Genomic DNA, 14,328 nt, shown 5'->3' on the forward strand with positions numbered 1-14,328 from the left:
TATATATATATATATATATATATATATATATATATATATATATATATATATATATATAATATAGAGTATATGCACAGCAGAAGAGGGAATCAGATTCCATTACAGATGGTTGTGAGCTACCATGTAGTTGCTGGGACTTGAACTCAAGACTTCTGGAAAAACAGTCAGTGCTCTTAACCCCTGAGGCCATCTCTCCAGCCTCCAGACCTGGTTTTGGAACACTCCAGCCCCTAGACCTGGTTTTAGAACACCCATATATTTTTTACATAAGTATTTCATGCCTTTTGTGATCATTTTGTTTTATTTCTACTTTGAAACTTTATATGATTCTTGTAGGCTGAAGTGTATTGTTAAAGTAGGGCATTTTTCATGCAGCCAAGTAGAACTCATGCCAAGTGTTAAGTTGGCAGAGCGTATCAGTAGTAGTTTCTGTGTAGTGAAGAGTCTAGTAATACTGAATTGCTCTTTTCTCAACTTCTCAAATATAGAGTCTCACTATGTAGTTCTAGCTGACCTATAACTCACAGGTCCATCTGCCCTGCCTCCCAATGCCAAGATTAAAGATGTGCATTGGGGTTGGGGATTTAGCTCAGTGGTAGAGCAGTTGCTTAGCAATCACAAGACTCTTGGTTCAGTCCTCAGCTCTGGGGAAAAAAAAAAAGAAGATGCACTTCACCATAACTGGCTGAGTTTACCTTATATTGTTGGACAGGGTTTCTCCTTGTAATAGCTCTGGCTGGCTTGATAGATCAGGCTGACCCCGAATTCATAGAGATCTGCCTGCTTCTGTCTCCCAAGTACTGGGATCAAAGGTGTGTGCCTACCACAGCCCAGTCTGAGTTTACCTGTTCACTGTTGTTTTCTTTTCTTTTTCAGGGGAGGGAGTTGTGAGATATGTATTTAAACTTATGGTAATCTCCCAGATTCACCAAGCTGCGTTATAGGCATCACCACACCTGGCAGCTCTTTTCCTTTTCTTTTCTTTTCCTTTCCGTTTCTTTCCATTGTTCTTTCTTTCTTCCTTTCTTTCTTTCTTTTTTTTTTTTTTTTAATGTTTTTGGCACAGAGTCTCGTTTAGCCCATAAGTTACTTCTAAAAGCAGAGGAAAATAGAAAAAAAAAATTTAAAGAAAACTTGGAATCTTGCCTTTTTGTTGATGCACAGTATTTAGAGGTTCTCCAGCTTTCTAAATGTCATGTAAAATGGGTAGGTTTGTATTAGAATTTTTCTAGGGAGAAATTTCAAATTTAAAAAAGGCTAAGTATTAGGGTTAAGGGTTCTACATTTTAATCCAACAGAATCAAAGTCTTTGATAATGTTTGGCTTATTCAAAGAAGTCAGCTTTTGTTTAACAGTTAAGACAAGCCAGGCTCAGACTGAATGATCAGCTTTCTTGCTACTATGAAATTAGTTTTCTTAACATCTAGTCTTCTTTTCTTCTTATGCTGTATCATCATCCCTCCTCTCCATTTGTCTCTTTGTTGCTGTCTCCCTCATCCAGGACAGTGAAGGAAGGATTGGAATGAAATTGTTACTTTTACTCTGGCTGCAGTTATGGTTCTGTTACAAGTTTATTTGATGCAGAGTCCTTTAGAGTACAACTTGAGATGGAAGCAGTGAATTTACTTAGAATCACCTGTGACAAAGTGAACCAAGGGAAAGAATAGAATCAGTTGGACAAGTTTAAGTAAGTTGGTTAAGTGTGAGGTGAGAGCTGGCTTAGGACTGGTCAATAGTTGTTTGTTGGTTGGATCTGAGACCTGAATTTTAGAATATCTGTTGTAGTAAATGAAATAAAATGAGAGTGTTGGGTTATATATTGTTTATTATTTTTAGCCCTAAGATTAATGCAGCTTTATTATCTAACCTGCTATCACAAATAATAAGACATAGACACCTGTTAGCTTTTATAATTGCCTTATTTACCATGGGCTGGGCAGATATTCCTACCCACTCTGTCTGAATCACCTCACCATCCATCTCCCAGACCCCGTCCAATGCCATCCTCCTTAACCATCCTATCTTCCAACCATAATCTTATAAATGCTTGCTTTTATTCTTCATCTGGGTCTTTTTCCGCCGTTATTGGAGTCCTTCCTCCTGGCCCCATGTGGTTTCTTCTCCAGGCTAAGCCATTGTAGCGGGTTCCTCTCTTCCTCTCCATCTGTTTCCCATGATTCTCCTCCAAAGCCCGGGAACCCTAGCCACACCTACCCCATTCTGCCCTGCCCAGGTATAGGCTGTTTAATCAGCCAGTCAGTTCTGTCTCAGGCAGTTTTACACAAACAAGGATGGGTGTATCTGGCAGGCAGTAACCAGATCTTCAGGGCCAGTAACTAGCATTAGAACAACCTCCAATATCCATACTTTCAGATAAGTATTTTGTGACTGCTTTTATTTTGCTTTTGGAACTTTATGTGCACAAAACTTTATGGGCGCAAAAGAGCACAGTATTTCCCCCTGATGTTATCTAGCCTGTGAATTACTCTTTCTTGCAGTCTCCCATCGACCAGGAACCGGTGAAATAACATGCTTGATACAGAGAGTCATGCAGAAGCAGCCTCGTATGGTATATATAAATAGCCTGATGGGTTGTCTAAAAGTCAGCCATCAGCCAAGTATTATTTGCGAGACTGTGGCTTAAACTTTGGAGTTCTAGTTGCGTAATGAAAAGCAAGATGATTTTGTGCGTTTAAATGCAGAACACAGAGACTATCATCATGTGATAGGATCCAAAATATTTAGACAGTTGCTTCTTTGAAACTGTAACTTTTAGGATGGTGGTTTCTATATTTAGTCTAGTTAGTCAGAATTTCTCTGCAAGTTCTATCTGCTGTACCGGGAAGACCGAGTCTTTTTTTTTTTTTTTTTTTTCTTTTTTGCCTTTTTTTTTTTTTCAATGTACCGTACATGTCGGAGACCCATTTATTTTGATAGACAGTAGACATTTTGGCTATTTTACAAATTTTTGTAGAAAATGACAAACGTAACAAACATTTTTGCATTACATTAGTTTCCATTCTGGCAAGGGGCTTAGTGGGAAAATGTACTACACATTCACAAAATTTGTTACTTCAAAGTTCTAAAGTGCACATTTCAAATAAAAAAAATCCCAGCACCTGGGAGGTGGACACAGGAGGATTGGAGTTTTGTGGGCTCCCTGCACCCCATGAAAGCAATTTAGAAACTAGGTTGGTCATGCACATTTTGCAAGGTGTGAGGATTTGGTGAGCCAGCCCAGGCCTGATTTCCTCCTGCTGAGGGACCCACAGGAAAGAAAACGGCGGTAGCTCTGGCCCACTGGCTCCACTTAGTCGTGTGGCGGATGTCTGAATGCACTAACTGGCAAAACGTTCCGATTTAGCAGGTTCCGCAGGGCTTGCGCTTTAATGGGGCCTGCTCGCGGCAGATAGTGAACCTCTGTGAGTCCCCAGTGCCCTGAGGCAGCCGAGGGCTCCAGCCGTTCTTTGGATTAATTCCTGCTTGGCACCAAGCGCTAGCAAGGGTCACTTGGGACCAGAAACCTCCTGTTGCCCAAGCTCACAATTTGTCAAGGGAAATCAGAAAACTGGGCATTTGAATGAAATCTTAGCATTACCTCACGTTGTCACCAAGTACATCTGGAAATACACCCGCGGGACAAATTCTCCTTCGTTACCAGCAGCTTGTGGCCTTTGCTGGCTAGGGAGCTCCTCTTTGATTTTTCTCTCATAAAAAAAAAAAAAAAAAAAGGAAGTTTTACTACTAAGCATAAAATATGTTTTGAAGCGACTTATTCTATATTTCAAGGTTACTTGTGTTTTTGATGCCCTCTGGAGACTTAAAATATCAAATTGTTACGTTTGTTCATTCATTTAAAAATACACAATCAACTCACCTATTGGTTTTAACTTTTAGAATTACTTTTATAGTCAGAAGAAATAATGGTGGTCATTTTTTTTTTTTTAATCAAATCTCAGGCATTTAAAGACATGTTGGGAGTGAGTGCTTCTGGTACCCCCCACTCCCCGCCTCCGCCAGTGTTTCCCTTGGCTGCATGTCAGTCCCAGCAACTCCATTCATGGCTGACCGTTTGTTTCATTCAAGCTCAAGACCACATTAGGAGATGTAGTTTTGGAGATAATTCATGCTTGTGAAGGAAAACATACTACTTTAAAAAATTAGTTTATTTTATTTTGCTTTTTGAGACTGTGGTCCGGGATGGCTCTGAGCATTTTCTATTATTAGGGTTACAGGAGTGTGCCCCTACGCTCAGCCAGCTGTTTAGTTTTCATCTTTTCTTTTGGGAACAGAGATCGCTATGGCCCTGGCTATCCTGGAAGTCACTATGGAGTCCAGCCTGGCCTCACACTCTCAGAGATCCACCTGTCTGTGTCTCCTGAGTGCTTGGATTAAGTGTGTGTGCCACTACATTTGGCCTTATTTATTTATTTAGGTTGTTGGAGACAGGGTTTCTCTGTGTAGCCCTGGCTGCCCTGGAGTTCACTCTGAAGCCCAGGCTGGCCTCGAACTCACAGAGAGCTGCTTGCCTCTGCCTCCCCAGTGCTGGGATTAAAGGTGTGGGTCACCACCGCCTGGCTCTCATTTTTAATTTTTAATATGGAAATTTTCCAAAGAAAGTAATCTTTCCTTAATTGTCTGATATGTATTATTCAGCAGAAATGTTAATTACCGTAGGCCTTTTTCTATGCATATCTTTCTGTACTTTTATTTTGAGGGGAAAAATAGATTTGTCAAAATGCACGGTAACAGTGTGCTTTTAAGGGAGAACTTCGTAACGCTGCCACTTGGACACTCGTCCGTTAAGCGCAGCAGAAGGGGAGCTGGGGAGACATCTCAGTTCAGTGGCTAAAGGCTAGGCTCACAACCGAAACATCAAGAATAGCAGATAGAGCCAAAATAAAATTAAAAAAAAATTTAAAAACCAAAACAAACAAACAAAAAGAATAGGTGAGTGTGGGGCCAGGGAGCCGTGCGAAGGGGGAGCCAGCCTGGAGCAAGAGTGAGGTCAAGGTGTTCAAACCCGGCCGGAGTAGGAAGATTCCCTCCGTACCCCGGGTCTGCGTGTCCTGCACACGGAGCCTTGCACCGGAAATTCCTCTTCACTCAGAGAAGGCGGTCCCAGCATCTTGGCCCTGTTCAGTGATGTACGCTCACCCCGAACGCCTCTACCCACTCCCCCAAAGGTTTAAGTAACCTTTGCTCACTGAAGCTGTCTCCCGAGAGGGCTGTTTCTCCGGCCCTCACTGCAAACCAATAATCTGAGCGCACCCGCCTGCCACAGCTTCACTCCTTCCAGTCCCGCTCGCTGCGCAGAGAGCCTGTATCCCGAGGGGGTGTCGAGGGGGAAGCGGACACAGGGCAGCGGGTGAGTCAGGCGGACCTTAACCAGGAATGGGGGTCACATCTGGCCATGGTCAGGGGTCTCGCTAGCTCTGCCATGCCTGACTTTCTCCTGCCGATGGAGGAATACAAATCGCTGCAAAAGCTGTGGTGCATTGAGGGCCAGCGGGTCCGTCAGTGGGGTCTGGGTTATGGCACTGTGGTTTTCCGGGAAGGATGCAGGAAGGTTGCCGGCAGTACGAGATGGGCGGGTCCTAAACCCCAGGTATAGAACTTAAGTGTCCACTCCTGAGCCTACCGTACCCCGTCTTTCTGCAGAGCTGCCTCTGATGGTGCCTCTGATGGTTAAGGCTGTGGTGATGGTTTCGGCTAAACCGCAACCTCTGTGCCGTGCATTGTGCTGCCTGCTTTTCCATGTATCTTATATCAGGGATTTCTCGAAACAAGCTTGAGAGTTAAATGTAACTCAGACGCTAAGGGGCTTGTCCAGGGCCATCCTTGGGCTTTTGATACCGTACCCTACTTGCTTTAAAGTCACACCGTCCTTGACAAGCTTTTGCGAGACCCGGGATGGCGGTTTCGTGTTCTGCAGGCCACATAGGTGCAGAAGCCTGTAATCCCAGCACCCAGGAGGTGGAAACTGGAAGGTCGGGACCTCAGCATCACCCGCTATGGAGGCTTTGAGGCCAGCCTGGGCTACACGAGACCCTCTCAAAGAGAAAAGGCAGAAAAGAAAAACAAAGAAACAAACAAACAAACAAAAGACCAGAAACACGGAGCATGCGTGGCAAGATCGCAGTGATTTTTGGCTTGGCTGACGTTTGAGTGCTCCATGAAGTCGTTAAGGGCCGTTTTTGTTATTTCGACTACTGCTTAATCTCAGAACTCACTGAATATGTATCTTAGGGCTCACTAAGTTCCAGAAACTCAGTGATGTGATATCCCACCTTTTTGAGGGTTCCTTAAAAACGTATTTTTGTCTTTTTAAGCATGCAGTACAATAATAGAGTAGGTTGTTTGGTTGTTTTTTTTGGTTCTCAACCCTTTTGATAATTACCAAGATAGTTAGTGAATTTATTTCATTTAAATTTCTGTCCTTTGGCTTCTTCTGCTGAAAGCTCCAGATGGCATAGTTTATGTACAAATACTTTTCTTTTTTTAATTTCTAAAAGAGCCCCAGCTCTATAATCCTAGGTTAGCCTTGAACTCACTATATAGAAGAAGCTAGCCTTGAACTCCTAATTTGTGTCATCATCTCCCCAGTGTTGGATTTACAAGCATGTGCCACCATACCCATTTTGAAATCTCTCTCTCTATGTATGTGTGTATGATTCATATATATGTATACATACATATATATATATATATATATATATGATTTTTCAGCCAAGACAGTGAGAAAGAGATGGCTTATTGTACCTGAGTTACACTGTGCCTGAGAGCAGCAGTAAAACACCACAGCAGAGGGTCAATGGGGACCGTTTTGGTTGTAAGCAGGGCAGTCTCTCAGGCACTCTTGGCGGTCTGATGGTGAAGTTTCAGATCCCTCGAGATGAATTACCGACAGCAGCACACAGCACAACAATTTGTACCAGCATCCTCACCTCCAGCATCCCTTATTTCTGATCCTTCAGCCTCCAGGGCTGAACAAGGTAATTTACAGGGACCTCTGCCCGGTGGTCTTCTCGCCCGCCCACTTGTGCTTTCGCTCCTTCGCTCCACTCTCCTGGCGCAGGAGGCTGGCACTGAAGCCTAAGTTTTATTTTCTTGGACGTCTGTACTGTCTTGCAGTTTCCTATGGGCTGCATTTCTGTGGCAACGGCTAACATGTTCCTTTGTGCAATGCATTACATTTTCTCCAAATTGATGATTAGTTCTAAATCATTGGTTCTCAGTGAGGGTAATTTTGTTTTCTGGGACATCTTTGACAATATCTACAGACATTTTCCGTTTATCACGACTGAGAGATGAAATTGACATCTCCTGCCCAGACCCAGGGATGCTGAGAACTATGCTATAAATCACAGAAGACCCATCAGCAAAAGATTATCCAGATAAAAATGTCAGCAGTCTGGGGTCGGGAGACTATTGATTAAATATAGTTTATTTTTGGCTTGCTCCTTTCTCTGTGATGTTAGGAGCTATTGACTAATGCTCCTGTTGGTTAATTTGTTAAAGGCTTACAAAAATATCCTATTCCTTCTCCTCCACAAATGCATCTACCCTTCACCTCTTCCCTGCTTACCTTGAGCTACAGAAACACACGGCAAATTGGTGACTCTCTCCTGAGGAGCTGGTACCCAGGGTGTGAGCGGTGACTTCCGTGAGAAGCACACACCCGAGCTCTCAAGTGTATCTTACTTTTGCCTGGGGGCGGGGGGGGGGGGGGGCTGGGGGGCTCTTTCTCTTAGCCGTCACGCTTTAGCTTGTATTAAAGTATATTTATTAAACTCCAACTCTGCTTCCTAAAAAAAGTTCCGTATTTTCCTATTCTCTACTAGCCTATAATTTTTTAAAAAATTGTGTGTGTGTGTTTGTTTGTAAATGTGTGTGAGTGGCTGTGGAGGACAGAAGAGGACATCAGATCTACAGGTGACTGAGTTGTTGGTGCCAGTGCTGGGTGCTCTGTGCTTGCTCCTAACTGCTGAGGCATCATCCCTCCAGCCCCAGTGACATTTTACGTTTTGTTCCAGGTTGATCTCCTATCAAGAGTTTTTGGCATTTGAATCTGTTCTATGTGCTCCAGATTCCATGTTCATAGTGGCTTTCCAGTTGTTTGACAAGAGTGGAAACGGAGAGGTAACATTTGGTAAGGAAAAACAAAAAAGATTATAAGTAAAGTTCCCAATGCTGGCCTGGTTCTTCGTTCCCAGATGCAATTACTCAATGTTCCTTGCTTATTTAGGGCTTACTCAGTGAGTGAAGTAGTCATCTCCTAAAGGGGCTTAGACAAAGAAAAGTGGCATTACTTTCTTCAGGGTGTTAGGTGAGTGAATTTATGAATGATGTTGCCTCATTCAGACACACATACTTGGATTTGTTGAAAGAGTGGGATGAACACTTCTCATTCAGCCTGGGCAAAAGTTCTTCATGAAGTAAAAGTACGAATACTGTGCTTGTCTTCCCATTCCTAAGGGGCTGTTGCTTCACTTTATTTCTGAATAGGGAGTTTGGAGCTTCTCTATGGCATCTTGAGAAAAATTTTCTACTCTGCCATTTTCCATCCCCAAGGAGGCTCAGAAGTTTCCCCAAAGACCCCTCCACTTTAGAGCCTTGGCTTTAGGAAACAAAGCCTAGAAAGTAGAATTTTTCCCGAGGTGCATGAAGAAACTGGTTTAAGTTCTTCAATAGGAACATTGTCTCATGAGTACACAAACTAGAATTTTTCTTTTATTTCCTTCCTTTTTTTTTTTTAAAGCTAGCATTCATCTTATAGATGATCATTTGTAGAAGTTAGTTTGGTAAAGTGTTGGTTAACCTTTTCTTCAGCATCTTTCAATTAAAAAAAATACAACGTAGTGTTTTCAAAGAGTTAGAGCCCCCTTTGTACGTTTTCTTTTTCTTAAAATATTTGAAAACGTTTTTATTATGGTTAAAAACAAGTAACATAAAATTTTCCATCTTAGTTCAACTTCCCATTTTAGTTCAGCTCAGCAAGGTTTGGGATGTTCACTTTTCCAGAACTTTTCATCTCCCACGAGTAAAACTGGCCCCCTTTGATGCTTATATCATGAGTACATTAAAAATTAGGTTTCTCAGCCCAGCGATGGTAGCACACTCCTCTTATCCCAGCACTCTTTGAGTTCAAGACCAGCCTGGTCTACAGAGTAAGTTCAAGGATGCCAGGGCTACAGAGAGAAACCCTGTCTCGAAAAACTAAACACAAGAAACAGGGGCTGGAGATGGCTCAGAGGTTAAGAGCACTGACTGTTCTTCCAAAGGTCCTGAGTTCAATCCCAGCAAACACATGGTGGCTCTTAACCATCTATGATGAGATCTGGTGCCCTCTTCTGGCATACAGGCAGGACACTGCATAAGTAAGTAAGTAAGTAAATAAATAAATCTTAAAAAAAGAAAAAGAAAAAAAAAGACATTTATTTTGTCTCTTTCTTTAATATTTTGTCTCTTCCATTTGGTTGCTTTCTCCAACTTATCTGTTTAAAAGTATCACGGAAGACATTTCATCCAACAGACCATCAGCAGGTTCCTGTCAGTACTAATTAGAGGATTAAAATGAATAAAGGAAGCAGCTGAGTGGCTGGCACACACCTTACTTCCTGAAGATAAAAGCTCAGGGACATTAGGTCCTAACTTTATTATTTTATGGCTGTTTTGTTTTTCCCTTAGATTATGATTTATGAGTTAGGATTTTAAGAAATATAGTAGGGATGAAAAAATAGTTTGAGTTTTAATAACCCCTACCATAATCTGAAGGACATATGAATCCCACCCCAAAGGCTTTCTTTCTTATTTTCTGCTTGTAATGTGCAGATGAAAGATCATCATGGAATAACTAAAGGTTCCTGGGATCCCTGCCCAGGGTGTTCTGGTTCTCCTGTTTTCCCTCCTCCCATACTTCTTTCACTCTTTCTCTTTCCCTCGCTCTTATTTTGTAAGGAACTTGACCATTTCCTCTTTCTGTCCTCTATTACTAGATAGGAAGATCCACTTTTATATAATTTTTGTTTTTCTTTTTTTGTGGTTCTGGTTGTTGAACCCAGGGCCTCGTGAATTCTAGGTAAGTGCTGAGCTCAAGCTATGCTCTTAGGCCAACTTTCTCAACTAACCCGAAAGCAGTGATTATAAAGAGGGTATTATTGACTTATGTCTTTAAGACAGCAAGCACTGAAACTGTTATGTTCAGCAAATGCCATATAATAGGATTTTTAAGGCTTACTCATTTCAAGGCTTCAGATTCTCTGCCTAAAGAAATCATCAACTTGAAGTTTATTTTTGTAGGATTTTTGGGTATGTGATTAAGGTCAGTTTTCATGTTTGTATCCATTTAATAAAATGAATTGTTCTTATATATTTACAGACACATGTTTAGGGAAAAGAAACTTGATAATTCACTTTAAGTAGAGTTAAATCCTTTGCACCAAATGGCCTGCCATTTTCTTAGCTGGAGCTATTTAAGGTACACTTTTCTCTTCTGCACAGGAGGAGAGATAGCAGATGCAAACTGTAACAGAATGGAGGTGGTCGCTTTGCCCCCCGCTGTATTCTGTGGACTCTGACAACAATGTTGACGTTGCCTGTGTATCTGTACATAGTGTTCTCATTTGTACTCTTGTTTTATGCACATCAAGCTATATAGTTAAGCTGTAGCATCTTAGCAAGTATTTATACACATAGTAGCATTAAACGTTTTCTTGAGTGCTAGACAAGGGTCTTTTTTTGTGTTATTGTTGTCTGGTCTGCCTCCATTCTGGACAGGTCTTGATAATACATTTTAGAATGAAAGCTCAGGAAAGGATCCTGGAGTTCTGTTCTGTTTCTGTATTTTCTTTTTAAATAAATGGAGTATTAGTATTTTTCTCTTTAAAAATCTTTAACAAACTTTTAATGCATGCTGTGGGCAGTTACTTAACGGCTTGTGTCTCTGTTACTGCCAGATGACCTGAGCCTGCGGAGGTCCTTGCATGGTGTGTGCTGGGTACAATGTGTATGTGCCCGTGTCTCACTGTCTCACAGTGTGCTGGTACCCTGCTGGCTAGCATTAGATATAGGTAACGTGACCCCTGCTAAGTGGTAATACTGCACCAAGCTGTTATTTGCTACCATGCGTTTAACCCAAACAGTTTAAAAGAAGGTATTTATTGCTCTAACAAAGATTTAATTCTAAAGTACAAATCCAAACAAACAAAACCAAAAGAAACTCGTACCTGTTTACTAATAAACAAATATAAAACATATTATATGCTCTCGATTTTCTATTAAACACTCATACTCATTGTGTATGTGTGTGTGTGTGTGTGTGTGTGTGTGTGTTAGGACTGGAAAGTCATCAAAATGAACCTTTCCAAGGACACACCCATGCTGCACAAACCTTCTAAATCAGGAATGATATAATACTGTATTGGTTGTCAGCATGTACGGCATACAGCAAGTAAAAAAATGTATTCCATTTGTGCCTGTCAGATAGACTCTTCTCAAAAGGGAAGCCGTAAGGACAGCTCTTATTTCAAGTGTCAGGACATGGAAGTGTAAATACTGAGAACACTGTATGTCTCCTTTCTCCATGCAGACACGACTGTAGACAGGACGGTGTGAGATTCTAACAGCCCTAAGACAACGCTAATTCAGTACGCAATGGAGGCACGGGTGTCTGATTGAGTCAGGAAGAAATTTTAAGATTCTTTGTCTTGCTCCCAGACATCACAGAAAGGACTATTTTGAATAAAACACACAAGGCCTACTAAAGCAGCTTAGAGTCTGGGGTTAAAAGAGAGGACTCCCTGGGTTTTATGCCATTTGATGGTAGAGTGTTAAGGCTTGTAGCTTCTGTGATATTCTTTAACCGTGAACTCATCTTTCCTGAGAAATGAACCTTTACGCATACTTGCCAGCAGGACTCCTCTATTTGACTGATCACACAGTAATCCCTTCTGGAGGTAGGTAAAGGGCTAACACACACCTTTCCCCGGACTGCCATGCTGGGGAGCTCACCCAGAACACTAACCCCTTCCTGGAAGTAGTGCCCGGAGCTGAGAGAGTGCATGCTGCGGTTGGGGCGTCCTCCACCAGTTCCTACTGTTGATCTTTTCTGTTGTTATTGTTGTTGCTGTTTGTTTGTTTGTTTGTTTGTTTTCTGGGCTCCCAGTTGTTCCTCTTCTTTCCTCCCAATTTCTCCTTCACTGAAAAGCACATCTACAAGTCTCGCTGTTGTGTCCGTTCAGTTGTACACAAGGGTAGTTACCGTTTGCCACAGGTGCCCGTCCTAAGGGTCTCTCTGCCGGTCACCCTAAGAACCGGGCAGGTGGATCCCAGCTGTTGAGGAAAAAAAAATAGAAAGTTTCCCCTGGCAATAAAGAAGCTTGCTCTCAAGCCTTTAGGTTGGAAGTGGCGGCTCCTGCTGGGCTGGGATCCTTGAAATCAGGATGTCAAGCTGGGCTGATGGTAGGCGGGCTGTGTCACGGGCTGATGGCTTGTATACCTACAGGAGGAGTTCTCTGGCCACACCGTTGGTACAGCAGCTCCTTCCAGGCTCATTCATGGAGCAGGCATGGTGGCAGTCTTGGAGGAGAGTGCCAGCCCCGGTCAGAGGTAATTTTGTACTGCAGAAAGGTGACAAAGACCCTGCAGGAAGTGCCCATGAGAACCAGGGGAGGGATGAGGGTGGATGAGATGGGGAGACAGAGTGTGGGCTTCGGGGTAAATGGAAACCTCGGGTTAGACATATTTACATAATATGCTTCAATGTGTCTTTCACCCAGTCCAGTCTTTAGAAGTGACTGATACAGCTAAACTGACTAATACACGTTTGGGGGACATTTTTACTTAATCACATTGTCACAGTTACCTGCTCTCCAGACAAATCACGTGCACCTCTCCTTTTGAGCAAAGAGAACATAATGGCAAGCTGCTTTTGTTATCTGGCCCCAATTCCCTCTTCAAAGGAATTATAAAGCGTCTTTTTTTCCCCCTAAGCCCATGCTCTCCGCAGGAAGTGAAAAAGTGGTCTATTGTTTTCTCTGTCAGAAACATGAATGGACCCTGTCTCTCTCAGCAATGGCAACCTAGCATAACCTTCTGGATCATGATCTTGCTGCCAAGATGTGATTGTCATGCCGGGCCAGAGCCGTGGCCATAGGAATAAGTGCTCAGAAGGAGCGCTTTTTAGAACTAAAGACCCTTGTTTGCCGCTGGAAAGGCGGGATTCTCTTTGGGTGGGAAATTGTTATGCAGAGCAGTGAGGTGGGTCAGGCATGCCCGGGGTTAATGGTGGTCCTCTCCTCTCAGGTCATGCAAGACCTGGTGACCCAGGAGGATGAGTGCAGCAGCTGACAGAGCTATTGCCTCAAGCAGGTATACACTCCTTAGTTCTAGGACTTTTACATACTTTTGTTCTGTAAACACGCCCCAGTGAGAGAACAGTGGTAATGATAAATTAGGCTTGAGTGGTTCACTAAATCATTCCAGAGCCAGCTTCAGGCAATAGGGACAGATTTGGAGGCTATACCTCAAGGGGTGCCAGCCTATTGAGCCCTAGTCAGTCCAGTTGCAGCCTGGAGTGTGATGGGAGGAATGAAAGTATCATGGAGTAGTTACTGAACTGGGGGGTGATGTCACAACAGAACCACGTCCAGAGCTGTCAGGTGACCATTTGGGGAGAAGTAGAAAATGCCCACATACCACTCATGGCAAATGCCACTTCTGTGTTTGAGAGCCTGCACTGACTTTGTTAATTGCTTGAACAACACTAAGTTTTCAGAGGTTGGTGGGAAGTTAATAAGAAAGAGTTTCGCATTTAAGATTTATTATAGGTCTGGGGTATGGCTCCGAGGTGGAGAGCTTGCTGAACACTGGCGGAGCATAGATCTGATCCACAGCCCCACTTTAGCAAGGAGTTTTTAGCTATAAAGATTTTTTTTTTCAAATAGGCTTTATAAATTTAGTTTGTGAGCCCAGTATGGTAACTCATGCCTGTAATCCCAGCTAATTGGAAACTGAGACAGGAGGATTGTAAATTCAAGGCCCTCTTGGGCTTCAGAGTGAGTTCAGACCCAGCATAGGAAACCAGACCCTGTCTCTAAATAAACAAATAAATGAAAAGAATTGGGGGAGAGGAGTACAGGTCAGTAGAAGGAGGTTTACCTAGAATAATCAAGGCCCTGGGTTTAATACCCAATATAAGAAAGGAAGGAAGGAAGGAAGGAAGGAAGGAAGGAAGGAAGGAAGGAAGGGAGGGAGGGAGGGAGGGAGGGAGGGAGGGAGGGAAAGAAAGAAAGAAAGAAAGAAAGAAAGAAAGAAAGAAAGAAAGAA

The 14,328-nt window shown here is 42.7% G+C and overlaps 1 protein-coding gene across 1 annotated transcript in view; it reads left to right on the top strand.

The window, feature by feature from the left end:
- The window catches only part of Slc25a12 (solute carrier family 25 member 12), an 85,823-nt gene that overhangs the window by 27,592 nt on the left and 43,903 nt on the right, over positions 1–14,328 (top strand). The window contains exon 4 of the mRNA XM_055599999.1: positions 8,037–8,152. Within this exon, the coding sequence (XP_055455974.1) occupies positions 8,037–8,152 (116 nt within the window). The remainder of the gene's footprint in view (positions 1–8,036; positions 8,153–14,328) is intronic.

The sequence above is a fragment of the Psammomys obesus genome, unplaced genomic scaffold, assembly GCF_907164565.1.
Source record: "Psammomys obesus unplaced genomic scaffold, mPsaObe1.curated_primary_1811, whole genome shotgun sequence".
In the NCBI taxonomy this organism is placed as follows: domain Eukaryota; kingdom Metazoa; phylum Chordata; class Mammalia; order Rodentia; family Muridae; genus Psammomys; species Psammomys obesus.